The 20,080-nt window shown below is 37.7% G+C and overlaps 1 protein-coding gene and 1 long non-coding RNA gene across 3 annotated transcripts; both read left to right on the plus strand.

Annotated features, from left to right (window-relative positions):
• Positions 1–249: 249 nt before the first annotated feature.
• LOC148879646 (uncharacterized) lies at positions 250–1,008 on the plus strand. Its single transcript, XM_088974924.1, has one exon. The coding sequence runs from the start codon at positions 250–252 to the stop codon at positions 1,006–1,008; it is 759 nt and encodes a 252-aa protein (XP_088831050.1).
• Positions 1,009–7,656: 6,648 nt separating this feature from the next.
• Positions 7,657–11,057, plus strand: LOC148879647 (uncharacterized). Of its 2 annotated transcripts, XR_016104302.1 has the most exons (4): positions 7,657–7,760; positions 7,866–9,102; positions 9,559–9,673; positions 10,435–11,057. It is a non-coding gene; the product is annotated as an uncharacterized LOC148879647 (long non-coding RNA). The 2 variants fall into 2 exon arrangements; XR_016104301.1 differs by having other exon boundaries at positions 7,866–9,673.
• Positions 11,058–20,080: the final 9,023 nt, after the last annotated feature.

Here is a 20,080-nt window from a genome sequence, read left to right on the forward strand (position 1 = left end):
ATAAAGGCCATCCTGGATATGACCCCACCTCGCAAATTGAAGGAAGTTCAGAGGCTGAATGGTCGAATAGCTGCCCTAAGCCACTTTTTGTTTAAGTCGGCAAATCGATGCCTGCCTTTCTTCAAGGCCATTAAGAAAAGTAAAGGCTTCGAGTGGACTGAGAGTTGCTAGTCCACCTTTGACGAACTAAAAAATTACCTGACCAGCATCCCGATTTTAACCCGGCCCGAGGAGGGCGATGTTTTAAAGATGTACCTCTCCACAAGCGATGAGGTAATTAGCTTGGTACTGATAAACGAAGTAGATCGGGTCCAAGGACCTGTCTACTACGTGAGCAAAGTTTTGCAGGATGTCGAGACTAGGTACCCAGAGATCGAGAAGCTGGAATATGCACTAATTGCAGTAGCTCGGAAACTTGGGCCGTATTTCCAAGCCCACATGATCGTTGTCCTTTCCAATCAGCCTCTAAGGCAAATACTGCTCAAGCCCGAGGTATCTGGGAGGCTGACGAAGTGGGCTATAGAGCTCAGCGAATACGACATTCGGTATGAACCCCGAACAATGATTAAGGCCCAAGCTCTGGCCGACTTCGTGGCGGAATGGACTTTCAGCACCACAACGCCCGAACTGATGGAAATCAAGTCCATGAAGGAAGCCTCCACTAGTGTGGAACCAACCCCAATCAGAACAAAGTCAACTTGGGACAAAGAGCCTTGGATCCTCCACATAGATGGTTCATCGAATCAGCAAGGAAGCGACACCGAAGTCATCCTATATGGACCAGGCGGAGCGAAGCTGGAGTATGCGCTCCACTTTGAGTTTGTGGCATCCAACAACGAAGCATTGATAGCCAGACTCATGCTAGCAAATGAAGTACAAGCGAAACACCTCGTACTTCATCAGGCAAATGAAGTACCAGCTTGTAACCCCACCATGGCCGCCTACCTTGCCAAGGCTAGGGAGGTTCTACCCGGCTTCCAGTTGTACTTCATCAAGCAAATTCCATGATCTGAGAACGCTGAGGCCGATGCATTATCCCGGTTAGCCAGCACAAGCAGGAATTCCATGAGGACCGTGTTGGCCTAGCATTCTCAGGAGGGGGGCAGAGGAGGTAGCTCCTGTTGCTTAAGCGGAGCCGAGCTGGGTTGACCCACTCGTGAGCTACCTGCTGCATGGGACCCTCCCTGCAGATCGCAATGCAGTCAGAAGGGTAGAGCGATAGGCAACCAAGTACGTCATTATAGATAGACGACTATACAGAAGATCCTACACGCTCCCCTACTTGCGCTGTTTACGATCCTCAGAAGCCAAGCTCATTCTCCATGACACTCATGAAGGGCTGTGTGGTGGACACTTGGGGGGCAGGGCCCTCACCTAGAAAGCACTGCGACAAGGATACTACTAGCCAACGGTGAAAGTAGATGCACTCGAGCTTGTCAAGAAATGTGATAAATGCCAGAGGCACGCCAATATCCATCACCAACCCGTCGCCGACTTGAAGTACCTCACCAGCCCATGACCCTTCGTATAATGGGGAATCGACAATCTTGCACCATTCCTGCTAGCGACAGGACAGAGAAAATTCCTAGTGGTGGCAGTGGATTACTTCACAAAATGGGTAGAGGCGGAACCCCTAGTGACAATTACAACTCGAACGGTACAAAACTTTTTTTGGAAAAATGTAGTATGCCGCTTTGGACAACCTCGAGTGCTCATCTCGGATAATGGAAAGCAGTTCAAAGATATCAAGTTTCAAGACTGGTGCTCCGAGATGGGGATATAGCAAAACTTCACCTTGGTAGCACACCCTCAAGCGAATGGGCAAGCAGAAGTCACGAACAAAGCTATACTCCGTGGACTGAAGGCCCACTTAGCCTGAGCTAAAGGGTTATGGGTGGACAAACTGCCTATTGTACTATGGGCCTACCGAACTACTATCGAGATTGTCACGGGTGAAACCCCCTTTAACCTCACCTACGGCACGGAGGCAGTGATCCCGACTGAAATTGAAGTACCCACGTTACTCTTAGAAGCGTACGATGAAGAGGCCAACGATGAAGAGCTCCGCACCAACCTCGACCTAATAGAAGAGGTACGGGACCTCGCGTATATCCGGACCACAGCATGCCAGCAAAGGGTGGCTCGGTACTATAACAACTGGGTCAGGAAGCGGCACTTCCATGTAGGTGACCTGGTCCTTCGGAAAGTAATGGTACCTAAGCCCAGAGCGGGTAAGATGGGGCTGAACTAGGAAGGTCCATACTGGGTAAAAGGAATACTCGGGGAAGGCACGTACGAGCTCGAAATGTTGGAAGGAAGGCGGGTACCCCGAGCCTAGAACATTAGCAATCTAAGGCAGTACTACTTGTGATTGTTGGCCCAAAGTGGACACCGAGTCGCTTCGCCTGGGCGAACTAAGTCCCAGTCGCCTCTACGGCATGGGCCAACTAAGTCCCAGTCGCCCCTACTGCGTGGGCGAACTGAGTCCCAGTCGCCCCTACGGCGTGGGCAGACTAAGTCCCAGTCGCGTCTACGACATGGGCGAACTAAGCCCCAGTCGCCTCTACGGCATGGGCGAACTAAGCCACAGTCGCCTCCACGACATGGGCAAAGCTTAAGAGTGGGCTCTAAGTCACTCCAAGAACCTAAGGGCCAAGATGTCGAATTGATAAGGACCTCGGCACCAACTAAGTCCCAGTCGCCTCTACGGCATGGGCAAAGCTTAGGAGTGGACTCTGAGTCGTTCCCCGAGCCCAAGGGCTACGAAACTAAACTAACAAAGGCTCCAAATAGTGCGTAGGACCTCACCCCCTCACCTACTAGAGTCAAAAGCACAGACAGCTCGGGCATGAACCCTATGATACCTACATCACCTTGACAACGATCACGGTTTGGGTCCATCAGAGGACCTACGTTCAAACAGACGAATTCTATGCGGGCAGCTTGAGCCAAGAAACTTAGAGAAAATCTTGCTAAGGTTACCCTCACTCGCTACCAGGCTCGATAGCCGGATAGTTCGAGGTAACTCACATAATTCGGGATGACTTCCATTTCAATTACCCTTGCTTGTTGCTAGCTCGGTAGCTCGACAGCCCGGGTAACCTATATACACATGACTTGGGCCAGGAAGGAACCATTTTAAGCAAAAACAATATTTCATTAAGTATCAAGGTTTTTTATAAAAAAACCAGTCTTAACGGCCTGAGAAAATACATCAAAAAAAAAAGAGAGAGAACCGGGCTCAGCTACCCGGGAACATGCACTCAAAGATCAGAAGAAAAAAAGAAGAGCAACCCCAACATCAAGGGTCCACCACTTCCATGTCCTCATTAGTCTCCTTCAGAGAATTAGACTCCTCCTTCATCATGATGCCGTCAAGGCTAAGGCTAGAGAACTTCTTCCAGACCAGGTACCGACAAAGCTTGAACCCCGAACGATTGGAGTTCATGCCGTACTCGACCTGAAGGTCACGAAACTCCGGGGACTCTTTAAATCGGTCCACCGCCTTGACCTTTTCTTCCTCCATGACAATGTCAAAGGTTCGAGCTCGTACGTGGAGGGTGGCCTCTAGACTTCGAACCTCCTGCCGAAGGCGCTCCCTATCCTCGGCCGTCCTAGAGGACTCCTCCCTGTAACGAGTGTTCTCCTCGATCAGCTGGGAGATCCACGATTCCTGGTCCTGAACAAGTAGCCCCTGGGCCTCGCTCCCCTTCTTGGCCTGGAGGACCTCACCTTGGGCCCGGTCCAACTCGCGATTGAGCCTCCGTACTTCTGTCCTCTAGGCGTGGGTGTCCTTGGAATGAACGGTCGTCTGATAGGGCATGGCATGGAGGGCTGAGTTCAACTGCCAATAGAAAGCTGAGGTAAGTAAAGAAAAAAAGGGAGAGAGAAAAAGAGCAAGCACTTACCACCATGCAGTGAGTCAAAGCCCAACTCCGCATTCGACAGGAGGCGATGCGCATCAACATGAGACAACACGCTTGCCCCTCTGAGAGTTCGACAGGAGGCGACGCACATCCACATCCGACATTACAGCTGCAAAATGCAAAGAGGAGTTAGCCCAGCTCGCAAAAACCAAGAAAGGAAGGACTAACCTAAAGGTAACCTACCTGGGCTCAGGGCCTGCACGAGCTTGTCCTTGGCCAAATAGTCCATGTAGATGAAGCCAATCTCTGCCCAGGACTGAAGTGTTTCCCACGTCCTCAGATCCAAGCTAACGCCCAAATCCTGAATGGCAGCCCTCTAGTGGGTTGGAAAGGGCCACCCTTGGGATTACGAACTACAAAATAGCCCCGCTTCCAGGTCGAGACCCTGTTGAGCAACTCATGGAGAAGCTTGAAGCCGGGACGGGGGGAAAAATAGTAAGAGCACCTATTTGCAGGAGCTCCAGGGGAAGCGTTCTTGATTGACAGGATGGAGGCGAAGGTATCGAGAGAAAGAGGAAGACAGTACTCGTAAAACAAAGAAATGGTCCCCACTAGGTTTCGAACAGAATTCGAGTGCAATTGGTCTATGGTGACTTTAAAGTGAGTGAGGACCTCTACTATCAAAGGGTGCATGGGAAGGCGAAGACTAGCCTTGAGCTATTCCTCGAAAATCACGATTTCGTCATGATCATGCTCCCAAGGATAATCGTCGGTCGGAAGGCTGTAAGTAAGCTCCCTTGGGAGTCTCTTGGGAGTCTCTCCATCGGCATAGAAGAAGGGCCAAAACTGTCCGGCTCCCAACTTCGAGAGGTGGAAGCCAGGTTATCAGAGACTTCCCAAGCCTTCGGAGACTACCCATTGAAAGGTCCCCGAGCTCCCCCCAAGCTCGAGGGGACTTCGCCCTGATTACCAGCCCGGGAAGGAACACCACCGTACGGATACCCAAACATAATTGGATAAGACAGAAAAGACTCACCGAAGAAGATGGGCTGAAAAGAGCGACGCGAACGGGGAGAACTCGAGTAAGCAAGGCGAAGGCACGATCTCAGAGCTGAAAGGAAGGTTGGTTGGTATAAAACATGAGGCCTGGGGCCCTCCTATTTATAACCATTGTGCCCGAAAAACAATGGCCTCGATTAAAGCAATCCAATGGCTCACAGTAAAACCGACTGCACATCCTCCAAGATCAAAAGCAGTTTAGTGCATTTTTGGCACCCGCGAGATCTATAAATCACGTGACGTCCGTGCGTACACCTCACGTGGTTTGACAAGATAGTTTTAATTACGGGTCAAATCCACCTATCACTTCATGAACTCCCCACGCTAGGGCAAGCCCCCTAGCTCGGGGAGTGGGGGGCAATTGATGAAGGGTGATTTGGTCCGACCTCCTAACTAGGTGACACGTGTACGTGACTTAGCATATACGATAGCTCGGCATAGACGGACCGGTACATGGACATGACTCAATGCAGGTGACAGCTCAGCAAGTGTCAGCTCGCCACGGGGCGAGCTCAAGCACGTCGATGTCTCAGGCTGCACTCCGTGTTAAGTTTATCCCAGTTCGCGAATTGGAACAACGAGCTCGCTCCAGGCCCAAGCAAGTGGGCCGCCTCGAAGACAACTCACCTTAGGAAGAACCACCTTGGCACGCCACCAGTTGCTCGCCATAGGGTGGCTTGCTACAAAGTAGCTCGCTACGGGGTGGCTTGGCGTTCTACGGGAAGCTTCTCATTTGACAAAGTCGTACTTGCTAGACTGCTCCCACATCCCTCATCTAATGGCGCAACGCCTGCCAATTCAGAAGGCTGCGCCCCTGTCTCCCGCCTGGCAGCGTCGTGCTTACAGGTTGTCCCCTCAGCTGGCGGGACCGTACCATGCAACGGTCATTGTAGCCAGCCTGCTCTCGGCCCTGACAGTAATGGCCAGCCACTCCGAGGTACCACCTGATAGCAGATCACCACAACAGGGATTTGGGATTAGTCCCACTGAACCTGTCAGACACCAGTATATAAGCACTTCGACTCCTCAGAGGCAAAGGTATCACATATTCACCACTCTCTAGCTCTCATCTTCTTGCGTACTCATTCTCTTTCTCAGCTCGCTACCGAGTTCTAACTTAAGCATCGGAGAGTCCCCGCTGGGTGTTCAACCCCGGGTCCCTTCGTCCTTCTTGCAGGTATCTCTTGCTCGTCGCCAGCTAGAAGCCTCATCACTTCTAGCTAGGAGTGGCCGGATTGCACATCATAAAAAATGTTCAAAATAACCTTGCAATTATTATTGATGCTGGTTTATACATAAAAAGCAATATAAATGTCACGAGCAACCAAAAAAAGAGAGTTTAAAGTTGTAATTTTACCTTTGAGCAATTGATATGAAAGGCAAATTTGGAAAATACATCAATTCTGAAAAAGAGATTAGATGGGATTAGGGTAGTGATTGGTATGAAGAAAAATTTGGAAAATAAGTATTTTGCTCAAAAGTAACTATATGGGTATTTTGGATATTTTTGTACTTTTGGTAGAAGATTCTAACAGAGGATTTACTTGCAACTGTGTCAAAAAATTCACAGGAGGTGATTGCATTTACCAAATTTTAGGGGGTGGGGTGGTGTCAACAATGACAAAAAAAGCTTGAAAATACATCTTATGTTCTCAATAGCCAATGTTGGGCCGCATTAATCATCATGAAAAGATTTCCAACTTGCAAATGGATGAACAATTTATTCTTTAAACTATTTTCTTGTTTTTTTAATATTTTTGACCTATTTTCATTGGTTCAATTTTTTATCATTAAGGTAATAGATGGTTTTTCTATTATTTATTCCCACCATATGGTGGGTTAATTTTTCATTTTTGTTAAAGCCCACATCATTTTGTGACAAGATAGCTATAGGAGTAAGTGATACTTTTTATAATAGTTCATTATAAGGTTTTCAAAAGCTGAAGGAGCTAAAGTTGGATTTATTATATAGAAGTTAATTCTTGCAAATGTAATGTGAATTCAAATAACATTCTAACAAAGGTAACTAATAAAAATAATTAATTTTATTAATGAACCATAATAAATAAGAAAAATAAGAATTTTATTATTTCTCGTTACCTTTGAAAGAATTTTATTTGGACATATCATTATATTAATAAACATGTGATAAATAAAATAGTTTTTATAGATGTAGAAATATAAAATATTTGCAAAAAAATTGGAAATACATTATATACTATCATTATCACAAAATTTGTCATGTGAAATGCACATATACAAATACTAGTATATATAGAGAGAGAGAAAGAGAGAGAGAATATAAAGAGAAAAGAGGGGAGGTGTGGGGTTCTCTCACCACAAAGCTCACATGTGCTTCATCATCCTCTCTATTTTCACACATGTGCATTTTTTTAAATGAAATCATTAAAAATATAATAAGTCATCAACATTAAAACTCTCATGCGTCTTCATTGTATTTCATAAAATCTATATTTACTTTCTCTCTTTCATAAATGTCTTAAAATAGAACTGGCGGCGGTTTAGAACTGGCGGTAGAGATAATTAAGGTGGCGTTCTCCTAGCAACCGCCGCTTGGGAAATTAAAATAGAAACTCCGCAGCGGTTTTTCATTGAAGCAGACTTGAGACGGTCTAAATAACTCGCCCGTCAACTTTCATATGAGATGATAAAAGCCAAATACTCTCAAGACGTACTCCTGCATTCGCTTGCCTCCCGCGTTCAACAATATTGTTCAAATGATTTTAGGGTTAGGGTCTTGGATTTTGGGGGTTCCATTGACCAATAGAATGCGTGATATCTATTTGAAACTGCAATTTTGTTGTTTTTTAAGAGGTAACTTTCATCTCTCATTTTTTTCCTACATTATATTTGAGCACTTTCAATTCCATATGCTATGTTTGTTTTCATTATATTTTTATCTTTTGTCTTTTGTTGTAGGATTCATTGAACCGATGAAAATCATCTCACCTTCGTTCTATTGTTGTTTAAAGACCTCTTGCATATCTCCATTACCTATGGATTCTTTGTTGGCCTCTAGGGAGCTACTGACAGTAATCACAACAACCATTTTAGCCAGTATGAGTAATGTACTCATATTGCTAATCCAAGTTTGGATTCCCCATTTCATTTTCTACATTCTTCTCATTTTTATCTTATTTTATTTTGTATTGTTATTTTTTGGTCTACCATCTGCTTAACCTTGTTTTAATGATAATCAATGACAATGAATTGCATCCTGTTGAACCCTGATTCAGTTTTGTCAATTTAGCCTCTGCTTAACCTAGTTTTAATGGTAATCAATGGCAATGACTTGCACCCTATTTAACCCTGATTCAATTTTGTTAATCACATGATAATTATCTTTTTTTTGTGTTTAATCTAAATGAAATTAGTTAGTACTGTTATTATTTTGGGAATTTTTTGAGAACTTTGAGAAGTTTTTTGCAATCTAATGGAAGTGGACATCCTTATTTAATATCATCTGGGACAGTCTGATTTAAGAAGATTGAGATAATAGATTTCTTCTTTGGTAGCTTCTACTTCTAAGTGGCTTGCATTCTAGCATTCATTTACTTATGAATTTAGAAATGTTTAATGGATGTTTATCAATAGATTCCAATCCAAAATTTTCAACAATGATCAAATTTGAAACACTTCTTGATCAACAACCTAGACCCCCATATTAGATACTTTTTGACGTGTCTATCTTATTTGTTGTTGCTTCCTATGGTCAGTCTCTTCCATCATGAAGTTATAGGTCTTTAGAGTGTCAACTCTCTCGGTAGTAAGTTGTAAAATCCAATATCAAGTTGCAAAGAGTGGCTTTGAGGTGAGATGTTAGCTATGATTTCTAAGTCAGGTGCTTTATTATTCTTAGAGGCTATAGATATGCTGATTTTAATGGTATTGTAGAGGTTTTCCAAATGACTTTTGGTAGTTTGAAGCGATATGTTTGACTTATCCATAAACCCATGAGATATATTTGCAACCCATTGCAATCAATAGTTTTTCAGCTTCGATATGGGTTATAATCATTTTTATATTGTTTTGAATATATCCTTTGATGATTTTGGCATTTCTTGCCACTCAAATTGATTAAAGGTTACATTATGAGGGCACTTGGGTGCTTGAAGATCTTGACTTTTGTTTGGGAATTGGACCCACTATTTATAGGGTAAGTTTAGGTTGGATTTTTTATTTGATTTAGAGACTTGAACTTAATTGATAATTCACAATCTATTTTATCTAAAAGAATGTACCCACACCAAGATATTGAAAATTTTTCTGCTGGATTTTTTTTTTTGTCTTAGGATATTAAATTGGATTAGATTTGTTAGAGAGAGATATAACTTATGAGGTAGCTTTGTAATCTGGATTAAAATTTATTTGTTTCTTAGGCTTAGTTTGGAAGGAGTACAAATACATATATGCAAAGTGTAAAACCTTGTATTTTGTATATATTTGTATTGTACATATTTGTATATGTGCTCTTTCCAAACCGAGCCTTAAAGTTTTGGCTCATCGAAGAAAAAACTAGCTCAATTATACTTTGCATGAAATTTTGAAGGATTATCATTTGCTGGTGCTAGCCATATTTCTTATTAAGACAAGTTCTACCTTCTATAAATAGGATTATCATTTGCATGTATGCTCTGTAGCTGAGAAGAATGCTACAATGAGCATGGGTGTTGGATGGGAATGATTTGAGTTCAACAAGGATGCCCCACTTGATGAGGAAATTGAAGGTCTGCTCATTCCTCTTGTGTTTAAATCCGTACTCATTCTATAAGTTGAAAAACATTAAAACTTCCTTGTTTTGTATTTCGCCAAGAATATTGACAAGATGCCATTGTTTTTCCCTTTAAAACACAGATCTTAAGCTGGAAGTTTATTTTACGAAGTTCACCAACATGGTGGCATTTACTTAATACAAAAGATTTTGAAAACCAAATAAACAAATAAATGGCTAACACATACACACACACACACACACACATATTAGCAATAGGTTGTGCACACAACTTGAGGGGCTATTGTGGTCACTTGGTGAAGAAGAAAGAAAATGCCAAAGGTTAAACCACATGCAGTATACCCTTCCCAAGACCCTTCCTAGTACTGTGCACATGGCGCTAGGGGAGGTCAGGTTTAGTAGTTGAAGGTGACTCAAAAACTCTGATGTATCTTTTCATATCAATACCCATGAAGTTAAAGTTCAATTATTTCAAAAAAAGAAAAAAATAAAAGAAAAAGATATCACAACTTCAATTATATTCTCCTTTGGTCCCACTAGGCTGCCTAACAATCTTTTACAATAAAAGGGTTAGCTTGTTCAATTGAAAAATGAGCATGTATGGCCACAACTTTTGGTTTGAGTGCCTCCATATTATCATCTTGTTGCTTTAAATTTATAGGCAGGCATTATTTGATACTTCCTCTTAATTTTTTTATTGGACTTCATTACATGAAATGTATGTGTGATTCTAATGGCATGTGCATGTGTTTGTAGGAATGCTCGTATAATATAGATTCTTTATCACTCAAAGGCAACAATGATGCAACATGCACACTTATTCTGATTCAAAACATGACTAAGCCAAGGGCTTTCATAGGTAGTTTTGTCTTTTGAAGGGAAAGGGGAACCTAGTTGAGAGAAGTGATTCACAAGGGCTCAACATTTAGAAGATAGGAGTTCCTTTGGAGAGGAATTGGATGGCGGGTTGGGATATGATGCTTTCAAATGGCCTTGACGTGTGTAAACAAGTTTGAGAGCTCCACTTGTTTATGAAAGAAGACTTGTTTGTTTTTCAAGCCATGGTGGTAGGATGGGATGTTCATATAACTATTGCATTCGGTTTACCTTTTATTTACTATGGTTGTATCCATCAGGGAGCTTTTATTTAGCTTATCTTTAGTGCTAAGTACTAAAGTTTAGTGTTACGATTTGCAGTATTCAGCCATTGTGCTAAGTGGATTTGCATTCGAAGATACACTACATTATTTGAGAAATCGATTTTTTTAAAATTTTTTGTATTTGAACATTTGGATATTGTATTTTAACAATTTGTTTTGGATATTATAATAATTAATCGTCTAATTAATATATATTGTTGCAAATTGCATTTTTATATACATTTAAGTTTTCATGGCTAGGATTTGCATAAAGTAGGTATTAAACCGATAAATCAATAAAAGTGTGGGTACAAAAGGTACAAATAAAAATCTAGAATAAGAACATTAAAAGAAAAAAATCTAAGTCGGTGGTCTTAATGACCACCAACATAGCCATAAACATGAACTAAGGCGGCGGTCAGATTGCCAGGTAAAAGGATTGGGCAATAGTTGGCAAAATCTGATCTACACCGCCCTCTAAAATGTCTGGCACGACTTAAGGTGGCGGTCAGAAACATCTAAACTGACAGTCCAAACTTTTGACAATGCTAAGCCGGCGGTTCTTACATACCGCCGCCTTAGAGGTGTTTGGACCGCTTTAAACCAGCAACCAAAGGCGGCATCCACTTAGCTGGCAGACCAGAGACCGCCGCCTTAGATCTAAGGCAGCGGTCTAAAGGTCTAAACCGGTGGTTCTTGGACCGCTGACTTAGACAATTTTTCTTGTAGTAGGGTTAGGTTAAGGGCTAACACAAAGATGAACCCTAATTTGGACCTAAACTAATGTCAAAACCCAAATGTGTTCACCCAATACATGGGGTGAACCAATTTTCTTCTTTAAACTCTTAAGAAACCATTGCTCCTTTCCATGGGTTATAGAACTTCTCTCTCTCTCTCTCTCAAATTTAGTGTAGATTTGTTTCATGGATTGTTTTGGTTCAAATAATAAAATATAGTAATAAGGCACTTAATGCAAACTTTTGGTAGGGGTGGCAATCTTGACCCTAACCCTTTTGACCCTCCTGCTTCAAAACCCACCCATTTCAGCAGTGGGTTATATAGGTCAAGGAAAAGAGGGTCAGGGTGGGTGGGTTGAGGGTACCCATTGGGTCAAAAAAGGTTAGGGTCACTTGGGTCAAGGAGAGGGTCGAGAGAGTGTAAGGGGAGAGGGTCGATAGAGAAGCTACTGCAAAAGTCGAACTGTCGAACAAGGAGAGGGTTGAGAGAGGGTAAGGGGAGAGGGTCGACAGAGAAGCTGCTGCAAGAGTCGAACTGTCGTACAAGGAGAGGGTCGAGAGAGGGTTAGGGTTTCAAGCCACTCGCCGTAGAAATTTTTTCGCAGTTCTCTCAACTCTTTGTTTCCGCCATTGGAGCAAGTTTGTCCTCTCCGCCATTGAAGCATGATTGTCTCTCAATTCTCTGCTAGTTTTGCAGTTCTCTCAACTCTCTCAACTCTCTCAACTCACTGTTTTCATCGCTGTTGTTTCTCAGAGTTCTCAAGTCGTGTGTACATCAGAGCTTTGGATAGGTACATCAGAGTTCTCAACTCTCTCAAATAGCTGTTTCTTATTGAATGGTTTCTAGTTTCCACATGGAATCATTTTTTTTGTAGTCTCCTTTAATTTAGAGGATATATTGATTCATATTTTTTCCCACTTGGTTTATGAGATTTTGCTTTTCGCTGTAATCTCTTAATTTGAATTAAAGTGCTATCTACAAAGCTTCTGGTAAAAGAAATCTTTGGATGCTATATTTTTCTTATATCTTGTGTATGGAATAAGGATGTATTATAGATCAAGAAATTCAAACTTAAAAATCTTATTTCAGATTTCTAACCCAGTACCAACGACCTCAGAAGTTGCAATGTTGAGATTGGAAGTTGCATGAATTGTACAACCACCTATCAAAAATTTATTATAAATGGAAGAGTGTGGTGTTTTTGAAAAGTCAAAGCTATTTCCTGATTTGATAATATTATGTGTAGTTAAGATATGCATGAAACCCATGCATGTTTTAATTTTAAGCCTCTGTTTTAATTCCATGGTCCTGCTCAAAAAGATACAGAAAAGCTTATCTCCATTAGATCTTATCTGTTTTCAATACTTCAACGAAATCAAGATCTAATTACAAGAAAGCCATGGATTATTTGAATTGTCTTTTATGAGCAATACTGAATAAAAATATGCAAAGTAGAAGAGCTAGGCTCCATTTTATATCAGGTTGACAACCTATGATTTACTCCCTTTATTGTGTCATCTCATTCTTATATATGCATTAAGAGTTCATTCTCCATTCCCCATTAAGCTTTAAAGTATGATGATATAACTTATTTTGATTTGAAATGGGTTAAGCACTAATAATACATTAACAGTGGATATGATTCTTTAATAGAAGAAATTGGCAAAGTAGGATTCATATAACTGACCCTATATAATTGGGATAAGGCACTGATGATGATGAACACATTTTACATTATTATTAGATGTCTTATAAAAGAATGATGAGGACTAATTCCTTGAGCTAGGCTTTTATGCAGCAAATACAAGGACTTCTTTTGTATTGCCACATGGATTTCTTTCATGTACTATACTCATATAAGTGGATATAGGGTCTTGTCTAATACCTATTTTTTTCTTGATATATTTGTAATATTGCCATACTATGATCTCCAAAGATGTTAATTTATCAAATAAGTAGGTTTATTGTCAAATTACAGTTGGTTAAAAAGTATGATTGTCAATTGTATCTGGGTCAGACCTGAGAGTCCTAATTACAGATCCAATCTATTGGGTCTGGTTCATAACTGATTCTGCACATTTACCTATCAGTGAGGTTCAGATCTACCTAGAATTGAATCAGACCTGACCCATTAGGATATCCTCCATACATGAGATGTGTGGATACAGACTTCTTTGGGAGGAGATCCGGACTCGACCTATTGAGTTTGAGGCATGTTTGAAAACTATATTAAGTTTTCTAAGGTATATTATGTTCTTTGGGAGGAGACCCGACAAAACTATATTAAGTTTGAAAACTAAAATAATATTTAATTAATTGACATGTTTTCTAAGGTAAGCAAAGGGTAAGCCTACACTTTTAGATGCTATTAGATGCAAGGTGCACAGGTTAATCAAATCAGTATTTGAAAACAATTCCTTGAACACCATTAATTGAAACATGTATGATGGTAATTTAGTGATAGAGGCTCTGCAAAGCAGATGTAACAGAGTCGGTTTAGGTGCAACTTGAAAAAGGCCCTCTACTTGATAAGTTAAACCATGAAACAATATTAGCTTGTCTTTGAATGCTTTTATCATTGTTGGGTGAATGTAAAATGAAGTAAACAAGGTTGCTTTGTAAGAAGGCCCTTCAATTCAATTTCTCGGGTTCTATTCAATTGAATGATTTGATGTCTTTATTAGCTTCAAGGGTTCTAGAAGTGTGCATATTAAAAATAGATCGACAATAAGTAAAATCATAACCATCTCATGGTGTTTAACTAGATTTTTTTAGCTTTTCTTCAAGCACTTTCAAGCAGTACCACTTAGATCTCCTACAACCATTGAGTTCCCATTAACTCTAGGATGAAAACAGCTCAAAGCCTTACAGAATGATTAAGGCTTGTAGGAATAGGATGAAAACAATTCAAAGCCTTAGGATAGCCATCACCCACCAAAAGAAGTATTTGGTTGAAAATTCAGGCCCTGTTTGGTTTGCAGGAATAGGGGTCTGGAATCAGAATTGGAATGGGCTATTTCAGTTCTAATTGTTTGGTTGGGCAGAATCAGAATCTCATTCCTATTCCTGCTGGAATGGCATTACCCCATTTGAGGGAATGCCCATTCCCTGCCCGGCTGCCCCTCCCTTGCAAATGAAATCTTATTCTTGCTGATTCTAATACCCATTCCTATTCCTATCTGAATCAAACAGAGAAGGATCAAACTGAGAAGGATGGCTAGGGTCCCGTTTCTCATACACTTACAATATGAAATATGTACTTTTTTTTCTCTGTCATACACCTAAATTGTATGTTTGCATGTTTTTTGTAGGTTTTGTTGAAAATGTCAGAAGTCTCAAGTTCTACTAGTGAAAAAGAGGTTTTTCAAATGTAGGGGGGTTGTAGCTTTTGTCTGCATTTTTGGTATATTTTTTTTAATTTTCGATTATTTCTGGTATTTTCTACATTTCTGCAAATTTCTGGTATTTTCTGCAATTTCTGTTATTTTCTAGTATTTTCTGCATTTCCTGCAATTTCTGTAATTTTCTGGTATTTTCTGCAATTTCTGCTATTTTTTTGCTATTGTCTGCAATTTTGTGCTATTTGTCTGCATAATGTTTGCAATTTTCTGGTATTCTCTGCTATATTTCTGCATTTCTGCAAATTTTTGGTATTTTCTCCTATTTTATGGTATTTTCTGTTATTTTTGGTATTTTTCTGCATTTTCTGAAAATTTTGGTATTCTTCTGCATTTCTGCATTTTTTTTGCAATTTTTGTAATTTCCTGGTATTTTCTGCATCTTCTACAATTTTCCTGCTAGTTTGTGGTATTTTCTGCAATTTTCTTATATTTTCTGCATTTTTTTTGCAAATTATTGCTATTTTGTGGTGTTTTTTGCTATTTTTCTACATACTTTTTGCATTTTTTTTGCTATTTTTCCTGCATTTTCTGCAAATTTTGGTATTTTTTCTGCATTTGCTGGTATTTTCTGAAATTTTCTGGTATTTATGATTTGTCTACATAATTTTTGCAATTTTCTATTATCTTTTTTTTTTCTGAAATTTCTGCAATTTTTCTGGTTAATTTCTACACTTCCTGGTGTTTTCATGCATTTCTGCAATTTTCTGGTACTTTCTGCGTTTTTTTCTGAATTTTTCTACAAAAGTTTTGTAATTTTTGGTATTTTCTGCATTTTTATGCAATTTTCTGGTATCTACTTTATTTTTTTTTTCTGAAATTTCTGCAATATTACTGCCTTTTTTGCATATTCTGCAAAGTTCTTTTGGTATTTTTCTGCATATTTTTTGCATCTTCAGGTATATTGGTCGGCCCGACCCATTTCTACTGCATGCCATCCTTGGCAGAGATCATTCTCTCAAAATGTTGTTTCCGGGTATACGGGTCAATCCGACCCATTTCTACCACATGGTATCCATGATAGAGATCATTTTCAAGTCAGTGTTGTTTTTGGGTATACGGGTTGACCGACCCCGCTTTTGTATTTATAGGTGAGGATAGGTGGGTAGTATGGGTGAGGGTAGGTAAGGGTCAATATGAATAGGTCAAGTGAGTCAGGGTTAGGGTGGGTTGTGACCCTTTACCAAGCATTGATGATGGGTCATGGTGGATCAAGATGGGTGGGTTGGTAATCAATCCTTGCCCAACCCAACCCAACCCAATCCACCCATTTACCACCCCTAGCCTTTGGTTATCTTCCACTAATTCAATTTTCAACTTGTTTTTTAACTCGGTTATTAATTTTATGCTAAACACATTTTTTTTTTTATATTTATAGGGCTAAACAACGGGGTAGCTCATCCCCCAAACTAGGGTTGTACATGGGTCGGTTCGGTTTGGTTACATATGTCTTTTTCAACCGAATTGAACTGCTCGAGTTGAAGTTTTAGCCAACTGAAATTGACCGAATGAGTATAAAAATCGACTTGTTATCTGAACAGTCGGTTTGTTGGTTTGGTCAGTTTAAATCCAACCGACTTAAAAAACTTGAGACTCAATATTCACAAATACAGTTTGAATAACTTTTCAGAGTATAGACTGTACTATTTTATTTCTTAGAAAGTTAGACTTAGAGTTTCCTAGTCTTTTCTGTTAGGTTATTAATGCTCAATCTCAAAATGAGTGAAAGATAGCTTTTGAATGAATAATGACTTCTTTTCTCGAAAATTGAGAATTTTGAACATTGGAAATTGAATATTTTGCCTTTTTTTAACTTTTAGTCGGTTTGGTGTGGTTTGTTTTTGGTTTACAAGTACATAAACTGCAACTGAACCGACCAATCGAGTTATGTATGCTTATAAACTGAAACTGAAATGATATACTTTAAAAACCAATCATATCGGTTTGAGTTGGACCTGTTTGGTCGGTTTAGCCTTTCTCATGAACAACCCTACCCTAAAGGCCTTAACCCCCTAACCCCAAGAGCAGTGGGGTTTGATCCCAAGTCTCCACTACAACAATTTGGAGAACCTATCAATTGAACCACCATTAGTTGGTTCTCGGGCTTGGACCTTCTACCCACATTACAACTGTGCATTAAGAATATCTCCTGTCATTCATGGGAAGATGTTCCCAATACACAGTGGTGGTGTTATGTGGGAACACTTAGTGGGTAGCAGATCCAGAGTGTTGGTTCTATTGCTAAGCAATTGATTTATATACACTCATAATATATAAGCTATATAAAGGGAATAAGCTTGATCCTTGTCAAATAAAAAAAAAGCAATAAGTTTGATGCTCTATAACTAAAAAGGAAAGAAAAATGATTTCTTCTACTATTTTATATGTAATGAACTAGAAACATATAAAAATTTTAATAAATTTCTATTATTTCATTTATCCTTTAAATATGCATTTTCAAACATTTTCAAACAGCAGCCCATGTATCACACGAGTCACCACTAGTATATATTGGAAGCAACAAAACAATTTCTTCAAACAACAACCAATTGAATTCAATAACTGTCATCAAAGAATGCCATGGCAAAATTATTCAACTTAGAAAAACAGCTTCTAACATTTTGAATGCAAGAAGAGTGGATGGGCAAACCCAACGACACCCCTACAATGATAACTACTGTATTACTTTTTTGTTTCATATCTATTCTACTTATAAGTGTGAATGAGGAGTCATTGGCTTTTGGAATTTTTTTTATTAAAATACCCTTCCTTTTGGATTTATTTCATTTTCATTGAAATAGCAGAAAATGTAATTAAAAAAATATCATTAATTACATTCAATTACATCTCTTTAAGTCTCACATTCAAGTCATTAAATAAATCACATTTTCTCTCATTGAGTCTAATATTTATACTTTTGTTTATCATCATTAAATTTCACTAATAAATCCATACACAATAATTATTAATAGAATGTAATTTTATATTTTTAAAATAAATCTAGAAATGAACTTATATTTTCCATCTAGGTTGTGGGTAAGTACTTCAACCATTGGGATCAAATGAATAATTTCATGATGTGATAAATAAATAGTACAAATTTGGAAATATAAAAAATATAGAAAAAAATAAATTTTGTAAAATTTGGACGTGTTTCTATTGTTGTAGTTATTATTATTATTATTATTATTATTATTATTATTATTATTATTATTATTATTATTATTATTATTATTATTATATATTTCATATTAAAAAATAATTATGATAAAATGGGCATAATTTTATTAATGATGGACATCAAATATACAACTTAAAATCGATGATAAATTAAACCATCTTCCTATCTATAGGGTGGTTAACCTATGATGTATAATTAAAAATAAAATTTTTAAAATAGAATAGTACAAAAATAAAACAATTTTGGGCGCATCTATAATATTATATACTAATAATATAAACAAAAATAAGTATGATAAATAATAATTATTTTATCAATGGTATAAATAAAATGCAAAATTAAAACTAGTTTAAAAATGAAACCATTTCCATATCCATATGGTAAGTAGGCCAATGATCTAACATTCTGGGTCAAATGGGTCAATCTATAATGTCATAACTAAGTAACAAACATTAAATACATGCATACATATTATTGATTCAAATCTGAATCCGATCAAGATGTTAGATATTCGAATATGATATGATTAGATATAATTTTTTTAAAAAGGTAATAAATTATTAAAAGAAAAAGAAAAATATAACAATTGAAATAAAAAAAAACAAAAAATATTAGTATTTTTTATTTATTTTCATCATATAAAAAGTTTATAAAAATGCAATATAAATAACATATTTATAAATAAATAATAAATAATATATTTTAAATATAAATAATTGATTTGACTACAATATTAAAAACCAATGTTCAAACAATATATTGGAATTGCATTTTCTCTTGGTAAATAAGTATTTTTTATTATCTCATAAATTAAATAATAAAAAATAAAATATATAATTTTTTGTAAATTTTATAAAAAAGTGAACATACATTTATAATATATATTCTTCATATTAAACAAAAATATGTTTTAAAAAATGAGAATTATTGTTAGAAAAGATAGAAATGGCTAAAATGCAATGTAAAAATGAATTTATGTCTTAATCATAGTCCATTTTCCTGGTTAGATAGGTCAACGGTTCAACCAGTAAGGTCCTTTGGATATTGATTATTGTCATCATCATCATTTGATGTTGCCATGTGCAAAAATAAATGTGAAAATAAGAATTACATTTATTGATAATGAAAATGTAATACATGATTTAAAATAAACAAAAAAAAAAGGTTTTTCCATCCAAGCGGTGGTGGGTTAGTGGTTCAACTATTCATGTCAAATGGATCAACACATGATGTTGTTATTAAGTAATAAAATACATAAAATTCTAGAAAATATAAAAATTTGTAGATATTTTGGGTACATTCTATAATATTATATATTTATTAGATAAAAAAATGTGATTAATGAGAATTATTTTCATTAATGATAAAAATGGGATAAAAATTAAGATAAAAAATAAATAGCAATAATGTTTAACACATGACCCTACTAACCATGTCAAATGGTTCAATGATTCAATGATTCAATGAGCTAGGTTATTGTAGGCAAGTGATTTGGTAGGGATGCAAACAAATCATATCAGATTTGAATCAGGGTATATTCAAATTCAATTCGATCCAAAGATCTGATTGGATCTCATAAATATTGATTCAAATTTGAATCTGATCAATATGTTGGATTCATCATATAAGAAGTTTATATATATATATATATATATATATAATTGATTTGACCATAATATTAAAAACCAATATTTAAACAATATATTAGAATTGCATTTCCTCTTGATAAACAAGTAATTTTTATTATATCATAAATTAAATAATAAAAAATAAAAATATAGAATTTTTTTATAAGTTTTATAGAAAATTCTGAATACACATTAATATTGTATATTCTTCATATTAAACAAAAATATGTTTGAAAAAAATGAATTATTGTTAGTAAAGATAGAAATGGCTAAAATACAAAAAAAAAAAAAATTAATGTCTTAATCATAGTCTATTTT

The sequence above is a fragment of the Nelumbo lutea genome, chromosome 1 (genome assembly GCF_056320005.1).
Source record: "Nelumbo lutea isolate HS-2025 chromosome 1, American lotus-T2T, whole genome shotgun sequence".
NCBI lineage: Eukaryota > Viridiplantae > Streptophyta > Magnoliopsida > Proteales > Nelumbonaceae > Nelumbo > Nelumbo lutea.

Coding starts and splice junctions, on each gene's coding strand:
- LOC148879646 (XM_088974924.1), top strand. CDS start 250: ATGTACCTCTCCACAAGCGATGAGGTAATTAGCTTGGTACTGATAAAC.